At 33.4% G+C, this 11,483-nt stretch overlaps 1 protein-coding gene across 1 annotated transcript; it reads left to right on the forward strand.

The window, feature by feature from the left end:
* Nucleotides 1-978: 978 nt before the first annotated feature.
* LOC132745805 (BTB/POZ domain-containing protein 6-A-like) lies at nt 979-8,456 on the forward strand. The gene is made up of 7 exons (XM_060734788.1): nt 979-1,082; nt 1,793-2,062; nt 3,081-3,237; nt 3,657-3,786; nt 5,369-5,454; nt 6,109-6,332; nt 7,110-8,456. Exons 1-7 carry the CDS (start codon nt 1,003-1,005, stop codon nt 7,570-7,572), a joined length of 1,410 nt encoding a protein of 469 aa, XP_060590771.1. The 5' UTR covers nt 979-1,002; the 3' UTR covers nt 7,573-8,456.
* The last annotated feature ends 3,027 nt before the right edge of the window (nt 8,457-11,483 follow it).

Genomic DNA, 11,483 nt, shown 5'->3' on the forward strand with positions numbered 1-11,483 from the left:
CCTCATTTACCAGCTATAATCATTTGCTGAGTAAACAATAGAATATCCAAAACTTCAGCATTTGTTGCTGAAATATTGTGTATCATGTTAAAAGTCAAAAACCAAAACACCCAGGCTTTTATCTGAATTAAATCACGTCATGTACATATCTGTCCGGACACATGGTACTGTAGTGTGGACAATTTAGGTAATTTTGATACCCTACTTGTCAAGCCTCAGATATAAGTGTTAATACAATCAGAAATAAACAAACTAGTTTGTTAGTTAGGAGAAGAACCTAGCTGAACTGTGTCAAATTTTTTTATCTCTAGGTTTAAAATCATGAAATCTGTACGGAAAAATGTTCAAAAAGTGTCCGGTTGAATTAAATCACGTCATGTACATATCTGTCCGGACACATGGTACTGTAGTGTAGACAATTTAGGTAATTTTGATACCCTACTTGTCGAGCCTCAGATATAAGTGTTAATACAATCAGAAATAAACAAACTAGTTTGTTAGTTAGGAGAAGAACCTAGCTGAACTGTGTCAATTTTTTTTATCTCTAGGTTTAAAATTATAAAATATGTACGGAAAAATGTTCATAAAGTGTCCGGTTGATGGTCCCCGACCAGTAGACACACCTGCCCTGTTTTTATCCTTTTAAACTGTAACTGATTTTTTTATGATTTTATACCATAAATCTGATGCTCATATAAAGATTTGAAAAAAAAGCATTTGTAAAGATATTACTAAATTAACATTTTATGTAAATAAAGGGAGGTAATTAGAAATCTATTTTCCATAAAGTCTAAGAAAAATTTTTCAATAAGAAATGAATGCATACATTTTAATGATTACTTACTTATAGTGTAAATAAACATTTGCAGTACATATTTAACATATTCTTGAATGTTTAGAAATTGTTTTAGAAGAATAATTATATACATTATATAAAATTTCACTTAAGTGTTGTTACATCCTGAATTACAACATACAGGATTTTTAATTTGTTTTAGATGGATGTTGAAGTTTTACAGTATCTATAAGTATCAAATAATTTATATATGTCTTGATGCTGTCTACCACTATGACAGTATAAGGTAAGAAACCAGTCTCAGATAAAAACAATTTTTTTAAAATCAAACTCAGATCAACTTTTGTTTAGTTTAACTTAATGGTGTTTCGTTTGCCCTGACTTTCTATCAAATGAAAAATACAAGTTAAACAGGTGATTATGCTTATGATTGGTTCTATCTCAGGGTGTCCGCCCAGGCCTAAAAAAATGCTTTAAGATAGCAAAATGACTGGTTGAAAGAATTGCGGCTACAAAAAATATTTTGCAAATAACAAAATGTACTTCATGTGTTATAAGAATTTGAGGGTAAAAAAAAAAAATCCCATTCTGGATAAATGATCTTCAGGAAGAGGTGTGATAATTTAAAATCAGAAATTTTGGAGAGCGATCAAATTTTGCTTAGTTTGCAAATTGAAAGATATGCATGAAACTAAATGTCTGCTCAGTATCATTCAAATGTGACATAACTAAAAATAGAAGTTTAAGAATATTTAACACCATCAATTCATCTGAAGTGTTGATTTCATGAAACTTTGGCCTAGTGAAAATATCTGACTTAAGTCTTTACAGTAATAAAGAATTATAATATACATTGCAATTTTATTTTTTTTTTACAGTAAAGCTCAGCAATAAGTACAAAATGTTGATTTCATGAAATTTTGGCCTTGAGAAAATATCTGACTGTACAGTGTACAATAGTAATCAGTTTAAGCAATTGCAAATTGGATTTTACAGAATGGCAGAAATCCTAGAGAGCATCGAAGACTGGCAGGCTGGACGTAGTGTCATGGATTGTAACAAGTTTATGCTGCAAAATGAAATTAACTGCGATGTCACATTTTTACTCGGGCAGAAAAAAGAGCCGATTAAAGCTCATAAGTACATGCTGGTGAGCAGAAGTTCGGTTTTCCAGTCAATATTTGGTGGTTCAATATCCGGTGACAGCAACAGTGATACTATCCCTGTGTCTGATATAGATCCTGAGACGTTTAAAACTTTGTTAATGTAAGTGGATTTTCTTTTATTAGCTTGTCAGTTTCAAAGAAAAAGTCATTTCTGCATTGTCATCATCATTATTGTCCTCTATACCTATGTTTTACATAGATCCTGAGACATTTCAAACTTTATAAATGCAAGTTGAGTTTTTTTCTTTTTAATTTTGGTCTTGCTACCATTAAAGATGCATTGTTTATCACTTCCAACCTATGCTGTTTGAATTGGGTAAGTAGTGTAGGTTAAGATTTATAAATTCTTGATTTTAATTAAAGGAAAAACTGTATACATTTTATTTCAACATTTTGTGGTCTGGAAACTTTGGTATGTTCTCGCATTATAAAAGTCGTATATAAGTTAGACTGTCAACTTTTCAAAATGTCTCAAATTAAATAGTCACTTAGAATTTTTCCCAATTTAAACCGGGGGCCTTTTCCTAAATTAGCTTCAACAGGCCCTGGCACAGAATTGGCATCCTGGCACAGAATTGGCATCAGAGGTCTTTTTGTAGCAGTAATACTAGAAAGTCATGACAGTGAGAATGTAAATTGCACGCCATAAAAATAGTATTTATAGTGTTTGATAAAACAGTGTAATTAAGGACTTTGTAAATGTATATATTGTTTTAAGATTTTATCGCTTTTTTTGGTCAAACCTTGGTGATTAGTCCATCTTATCAGCTTTCCTTGATAATTAACCAGTAATTTCAGATTTCATCACAAGTGACCAAATACTTAATTCAAGTGATTTCAGAAACAGCAGTAAAGAGAGAATTGACTAGAATAAGAATCAATTATGTCCATGATCAATTGTCATGGAAAAATTTAGCCTTGCCCAAGTATCAAACCTGCGCCCACTAGAGTACTAATCCAACGCCACCCTGTTGAGCTTATGAGGCTGACCGCTGTAACAAATTATTTGATGTTGGATACAGAATTGAATAATTATTATCTAGAGTAATGAGACTGTAATGGCCATGCCCAAATGTCACAGTTTTGTTGGTTATAAATCTTGTATAATTTGCTTTCAGGTTCCTGTATTGTGAGCAAGCTACCATTGATGGGAATAATGTGAAACAATTGTTGTATGCTGCGAAGAAATATGCTGTAAAAGGACTTGTAGATAAATGTCTGGCATTTCTAGAATCTTCTATAAATGTTCAAAATGTCTGTAACATTCTAGAACAGGTTTGTATTAAAAGCGTATTATATTTTAAGCTCAATGATTCGAAAAAAAGTGAAAGCTGTTATACCCATCCTGAACCAATGTCTCCATTGCCGTGACACTTTGGTTAAGTTTTTCTGTGCAAGTCTGTATTTCCAAAACTACTGAAGGGAATGGGTTGAAACTTCACACATATTTTGTGTTGCCTGTGATTATCTAAGGTGATGGGCACATTTTTACAGAGTTACGCCCCTTTTCTTACTGTCAAACACTGAGAATAGTTGAGAGCATTATCTTATGGATCATAATAATAACTTACTGCAATATGATCTTACAACGTTTTAGTTTACATGTATTAAAGTTTAATCAGAAACAAATGTGATAAGCCTTTGCCACAAGTATAGAGCCAAGACAGCCAGCATATACTAAAGATGTTTTTCAGGTGCACTTATATGATGGGAAGAACCTGGAAACAAAATGTGTGAACTATATACACGAGCATGCGGAGGACGTTCTAAAATCTGATGCATTCAGAAGTCTATGTCCTAGCTGTGTGGAAAATATTGTTAAAGGTAAACCATTTATGTTTAGTTTATCAAATAATTCTTTTCAGAGAAAATCTAAATGTGAACATTTTTGTTTGATTTGATGTTAATAATATTAGGTCAAACTCACAATTTGTTTGTGGTTTGTAATTTGATAGTTATTTGCTCCAAAGGAAAGCAATACCCCCAAACATGGTTTTGGTTGCATACATCTGTGATGCCTTTAAGAGTTAGTTGTTGTTTTCTGGATAATGCACAGATACAGCAGTTGCCTCGTTTCTGGTGTGACCCTGGTTTTTTTACATGCACAATGTAGAGGTCCCATATATGGAACCTCTTTTTTTTTAAGATCTCATTATGTCACCTTAGTACAGTAAAGTAATAAGTTTTTCTAAATTCAATAGGAATTAATCAGTTATTGCACTAAGGTGACAATTAGTAATATTAGTGGTGGTGCTGGGAATCAAACCTGCAACCTCTAGATCAGCACATTACCATGTTACCTCAGAGTTTTCCCCATTTTGCTTGTTACTATGACTTCTAAAGATTAAATATTTCTCAATACGACCTAGGGCAACATAAGATATTGTCACTGATAGCCTTTTTAAGGCATGTCAGGTGACCTTATGAAATCACTGAACTGTGATAGGTTATTGATGTACATGTACTCAACCTACATGTATCTAGGCCATATCATATGGCTTTACAAAATTAGTGACTTTTATTTTTCGATGCTTTACCTAACCATGTCATAAGACTATAGAAAATCAATGGACTGTGACAGATTGTTAAATATTTACATAGCCTAGCTTGATCTTATAACTTAACAAAATAAACAAAATAAGAGTATTGAATTATGTAACTTAGTTCATCTGGTTTTTAGTTATACTTACATAATCCGCCTTTAGGCAAGAGTTGTAGAAGGGAAGTAACTGTGTGATTCTCTTTATGGAAATCCCCTGCCTATAAAATAAAGTAAGTAAGTAAATGACACAAAACCACAATTCTTTTTCACACCCTTATGACAAGGGATACAGGGATACAAGGGTTATATAAGGTTACAGTGGAATACAGTTAATTTCCATCATGTTGTAGATATTTGTTAAATTAAATTTTGAGTTTTTGCTATTTTTGTCTTGTCAATATAATATTATTATATAATATTATTATCAGAATAAAAAAAGAGCTCAAATTTTTCTTATTATGAATAATCTATATCTGATAATCCATTAACATCACCACTTCAAAGTAAAGGTGCTAGTGGCATTGATTTGACCTAAAATGTGTTTAACCTTGTTATTTATGCAATAAAATATCAATATTCTAAAAAGAAAAAAAAAAAAAAATCTTTTTATTTTTTTTAGTATATTGATATTTTATTACATAAATGACAAGGTTAAATCAATGCCACTAGCACCTTTGCTTCAAAGGGGCTTGTTAGCTTACGAAATGGCCTTTGTCAATACCAATTACTTATTGTGAAAGGTCATTGTGGTCATATCTTAAAATCACATCCCATTCTTAACCAGTTAAAGAATTGTGTTTTTAGAACAGATCAAGCCTATATTGCAGGATTCTAAAGGTAGGAAGGAATTGATTTTAATTTCAGTTGATGAACTTGTTGTAAAGGAACGTCTAGTTTATGAAGCTGCACTGAGCTGGGCTGATAAAGAATGCAAGCGAAGAAATTTACAGGTAAAGATAATTGATCTTGAGGCAAATATGGAGACACCCATGGCTGTGTGTTTCAGGCCGCTTGCTTTAGGTCATTCACCCATCACCACTATAAGGTTTAAATTCAAATCCTCTTGACAGGGACTTAGGATTCTTTCAGTTATCCAGCTAGCTTACAGAACGACAGTGGTTCTTTTCAGGTGCCCAATTGTGCCTGAAATAATGCATGGAAGGGCACCTAAGGTTTTCCTCCATGAGTAAAGCTGGAAAGTTGCCATATGACCTATAGTGTGTTGGTGTGACTTAACCCCATCCCCCCCACCACACCTCCCCGAAAAAAAAAATATTCATGTGAGAAACATACAAAAGTAACCTGCCGACTATCTATGAAGAGGAATTCTTGATATCGACCATCACCAGTACAAGCTAGAAAGTTGAGACATGACCTTTCTATGTTGAAATGACATGAAATTTAACAGTCATCAAGAAAAAATTTAGTTATTGTATATTACTGTCTTCTTTTTCTCCCACTATATCATTTAACAAAGTTGAGAAATGACTTTCAATGTTCAGTGCTCGCATTTGTCCATTTCAACCTATATTATTAAAATTTACCTATGAGATGAGATTTTTGTGAACGGTGGTGTCATTTAGAATTATTTTGATATTTTTCAGACGTCGGACGAAAATTTACGAACTGTGCTCGGACAAACATTATTCTATGTGAGATATCCACTAATGGACCCAGTTTATTTTACCAACGCTGTTTCTACACGAGAATTACTGACCATGCAAGAAGTTATAGCTATATACCAATACTTCAATGGTCGAGCGCAGCCGTCAAACTGGAAATTCTGTACAAACAGACGACGTGGATTTTCACTAAGCAGTGTAGTGAGGTACTTTTGTGTCCGTTAACCATCTCAATTTCTTAAATGTACTTTTCTAGCTCCCATTTTTATATAGACTTAATTTGAAGAATTAGGGAGAGCTTTTGTACTCACCCAGGTGTTGTGTTGCAGTCACATTTTGGTTAATTTTTTGCATGCAAGTTCGTATCTCCAAAATCACTGAAGTGAATGGGTTGAAACTTCACACACTTATTTGAGAGCATAATAGATCAATGTACAAGGTTAATAACTCTTTCAAAAGGATTCTGGGACAGACTTATGGTCCTTTTGGAAAGCTCTGTTGGAATTGCTTTTAGGACGTTTTGAGGATATGGAGATAAATTACTAAAGTTAACCAGCCAGCTGTATTGAGCTTGGTCAGACTGTTCTATACTCTAGACAAAGGCTAATCACTTCCAGTTTCTGCAGGATAAGGGTAAAAGAAACTTCAGAGTATTTGACACAATTATAAATTTGAAACTAAAGAAGACAGAATGTGTTTGAAATACCCTTTATGATTTACATGTGTTTGGTACTTAACTCTTTATCTTAATCTTAACACAGCTTTTAGGGGTTTATTTACTGTCTAGCTATTAGTTATATGACCATGTTCTATACTGTTCACTGTTCAGTCAGTATATAATTTGAAATTTCCTACAAAAAAACCAATGGATGTGTCCAAATTCAATGATGGACAAGTCTATTTTAGATATTTAGCAGGGTAATGATTTTATTTATCATGATTGATAACAAATTGGTAATTAGATGAGATTTATTATTTTACAGGTACAACTTGATTTCTATGGAGGGATTTCAAAGTTTAAAGTCTGATGAGAGTGACTCGATAAAATTTTGCTGTTCAGAACATATTCTGCTACATGGTGCATCAATGTATGGCACGCTTGAAGAGTCAGCAGAATATGATGTCAGAATAGAACTCTGGTTATGGTCAGAGAAGGACTTTGTTCAACTGGCGTCAAATTTTCTGACATTAAGCACAACACGGACACAGCATATGTATGACGTCATGTTATCATCACCAGTGCCGTTGAAGCCTGGAAAACAATACAAAGTGTTAGTAGAAATGAAGGGACCACCAACCAAGATGGGTTATGGCGGGAAAAGTGATGTTACAGCAGATGGCGTCAATTTTCATTTCATGACCGTAAAAGGTTGTAAAACAACTATAGGAAAAGGACAAATTCCAGGATTGTTATTCACACAGGTCGAAAACAAAGACAAGAAATAGTGTGTGTTCTTAGTAGTTTTTAAAATTATTTGAAATAATTTGGGGGGGGGGATGGGAGGAATCTGTCTTTTTATCTTCTGAAAAAAAAATACATAAAAATTATCAAAGCATAATGGCACAAGATTTGCGATAATTTTTGTGAAAATTTTAAAATTGTTGTAATGAATAAAACACAAATGATGAGATATGTACAAATTAAATGATTTAACCTAGCCTAAGCTAATTGCTATGTAATGAAATTACTTAGAAATTGTAAAGATATGCACATTCTTTTTCTTTTTTATCTAACTCTGTTACTTTTGGGGTAGAATTTTGGTAATAAAAAAATAATAATATTTGTCACGATTTGCATAATACATTCCAAGTTTGCCTTATTTGTGAAAATTCATTTATTTCCTAATATTCTTGTGATATTTTGACGAATTAGCTAACTCTTCTGGAAGCATTCTGCTTTAAAAAGCGAGGATAGAAGATGTTTTTAAGCAGGATTGCTACGGGGGAGTAAATAAGTACAATTTTGCGGTATTTTGGATTCCCGAAATATAATTATCAGTACTTGAAATCTGTTATTATTTATATAACACACCAGTCATGTTACAAGGATGTTAAGGTCGGATTTGCTTGGATAGGCATAGTTTTACCTGGGACAAAAAGTATTTTTTGTCACGGGTTTTTAAGACTTGTTTTTGAGTTCACTTTCTCTCTCTGAGTATTTTTAACTTTTTAATAACCAGAATTTTTAATAACCAGAATTTGTAAGCATAATATATAGTGCTTTTGTCTCATGTAGATGTTATCCGGTTCATAAATACATTAATCTTTTATTGAAAAATTTACCATTTTCCTGATATGATGTTGAAATAAAAATGCGTTATATAATGTATTATTTTCCTGATATGATGTTGAAATAAAAATGCGTTATAATAATAAATTCATTGTAATTTTTGACCCGCCAAATTTAAGAAAACTGGAATTCGTGTCACTTATTAAGTTACACATCCTGCATACTGCTGTCTTAAAATTGTTGTCTTAAATGTAAGCAAGTTTGCTTAATATAGAAACAAAGCTAGTTTTTAATTGGATCGAAAGTGTTAAGATTATTATTATTGGTAATAAAGAAACATAGCTGGTTTTTAATGAGATCTAAAGTGTTAAAATTATTATTATTGGTAAGAATGCTAAATATAGAACATTGATGGCTGCCGATTAGATCGAAATTTAAGCTGTTAAAATAATGTGGAGGAAATAAAAAGAAAGTTGGTAAGTGGTCATGTGGTAATATCATTATACCCCCAAAAACGAAGTTTGGGGGGGTATATAGGAGTCACCCGGTGGTCGGTCGGTCCAGATGTCCGTTGCATTTTCCTTGTCCGGAGCATAACTTGAAGACTAATGGTTGGAATTCAATATAACTACACACAATGGTCAAGCACATTGAGAGGAAGTGCAGTGCACAAGAACCATAACTCTATCTTGACTAATTACAGAGTTATTGCCCTTTGTTACTTTTCCTTGTCCGGGGCATAACTTGAAAACTACTGGTTGGAATTCAAAACAACTTCATACAATTGTCAAATACAATAAGGGGAAGTGCAGTGCACAAGAACCATGACTCTATCTAAAGTAATTACAGAGTGATTGCCCTTTGTTGCTTTTACATTGCTTTTTTTTTTGTCCGTTGCATTTACCTTGTCCGGAGCATAACTTGAAGACTAATGGTTGGAATTCAATATAACTACATACAATGGTCAAGCACATAGAGAGGAAGTGCAGTGCACAAAAAACATAACTCTATCTTGACTTATTACAGAGTTATTGCCTTTTGTTACTTTTCCTTGTTCGGGGCATAACTTGAAAACTACTGGTTGGAATTCAAAACAACTTCATACAATTGTCAAACACAATAAGGGGAAGTGCAGTGCACAAGAACCATAACTCTATCTAAAGTAATTACAGAGTTATTGCCCTTTGTTACTTTTCCATTACTTTTTTTTTGTCCGGACCATAACTTAAAGACTAATAGTTGGAATTCAATATAACTACATACAATGGTCAAGCACATTGAGAGGAAGTGCAGTGCACAAGAACCATAACTCCATCTTGATTTATTACAGAGTTATTGCCCTTTGTTACTTTTCCTTGTCAGAGCATAACTTGAAAACTACTGGTTGGAATTCAAAACAACTTCATACAATTGTCAAACACAATAAGGGGAAGTGCAGTGCACAAGAATCATAACTCTATCTAAAGTAATTACAGAGTTATTGCCCTTTGTTACTTTTCCATTGCTTTCTTTTGTCCGGACCATAACTTGAAGACTAATTGTTGGAATTCATTTTAACTTCATACAATGGTCAAGCACATTGAGAGGAAGTGCAGTGCACAAGTTACATAACTTGACTTATTACAGAGTTACTGCCCTTTGTTAATTTTCCTTGTCCAGAGCATGACTTGAAAACTACTGGTTGGAATTCAAAACAACTTCATACAATTGTCAATCACAATAAGGGAAAGTGCAGTGCACAAGAACCATAACTCCATCTTGACTAATTACAGAGTTATTGCCCTTTGTTACTTTTCCATTGCTTTCTTTTGTCTGGACCATAACTTGAAGACTAATTGTTGAAATTCATTATAACTTCATACAATGGTCAAGCACATTGAGAGGAAGTGCAGTGCACAAGAACCATAACTCCATCTTGACTAATTACAGAGTTACTGCCCTTTGTTAATTTTCCTTGTCCAGAGCATGACTTGAAAACTACTGGTTGGAATTCAAAACGACTTCTTACAATGGTCAAGCACAATAAGGGGAAGTGCAGTGCACAAGAACCATAACTCCATCTTGACTTATTACAGAGTTATTGCCCTTTGTTACTTTTCCATTGCTTTTTTGTCCAGAACATAACTTGAAGACTAATGGTTGGAATTCAATATAACTTCATGCACTTGTCAAGGACATTAAAAGGAAGTGCAGTGCACAAGAGCCATAACTCCATTTTGACAAAATACAGAGTTACTGCCCTTTGATACTTTTCCTTGTCCGGAGCATAACTTAAAACGTACTGGTTGGAATTCAAAACAACTTCATACAATGGCCAAGCACAATAAGAGGAAGTGCAGTGCACAAGAACTATAACTCTATCTTCAGTATTTATAGAGTTTTTTCCCTTTGTTCCTTTTCTTTGTCTTTCTGAACTTATTACAGAGTAATTCAATTAAACTTCATCAATGGCCAACCACATTAAAAGGAAATGCAACATACAAGAACCACAACTATCTTTAATTGCCCACAACCATAGCTCTATATTTCAATTATTTTACAAGGTATTCTGTTACTAGTAACATCCTCATTTCCAAAGCAGTCTTGTGGGGGTATTAATCACATTTAGTGATAGTTCTAGTTTTACTATGATTAAGAATAACAGGAGTTAATGTAAGTTTAATTCCTTTGCTGTTGTAATTGAATTACTAAGAAGTCCCAATTTTGGTTGGATTTAAAGAACACCAACACTGTATTAAAGGTCATATGGCGACTTTCCAGTGTTACTGTTGGGAGGAAGATCTTGGGTGCTGCTCCGTTCATTATTTCAGGCTTAAGTCAGTCACCCGAGTAAAACCATCAACATTTCCCTAAGCTAGCTGTTTAGCTTCCTTACATGACTGAATCAAATGTTTCCGACGAAATTTGAACACAAAGTGTTTTAACGGCAAGTGATTTTAGTTTTGTCAGCTTATGTACATGGCCACAAGTCTTTTGAATGATATTCTAAAAACCGAGGTCCCATGTAATAAAACTTTGCACCTTGCAAGTTAAAGAATCGGTTGTTTCACATGAAATGGAGTAAATTCAATTACACTGTACTCCAAAAAATGAAAGTGGTAACAACCTTTTGGAGTGAGTCGTCAAT

The sequence above is a fragment of the Ruditapes philippinarum genome, unplaced genomic scaffold, assembly GCF_026571515.1.
Source record: "Ruditapes philippinarum isolate M1 unplaced genomic scaffold, ASM2657151v2 ctg945_1_1_1_1, whole genome shotgun sequence".
In the NCBI taxonomy this organism is placed as follows: Eukaryota; Metazoa; Mollusca; class Bivalvia; order Venerida; family Veneridae; genus Ruditapes; species Ruditapes philippinarum.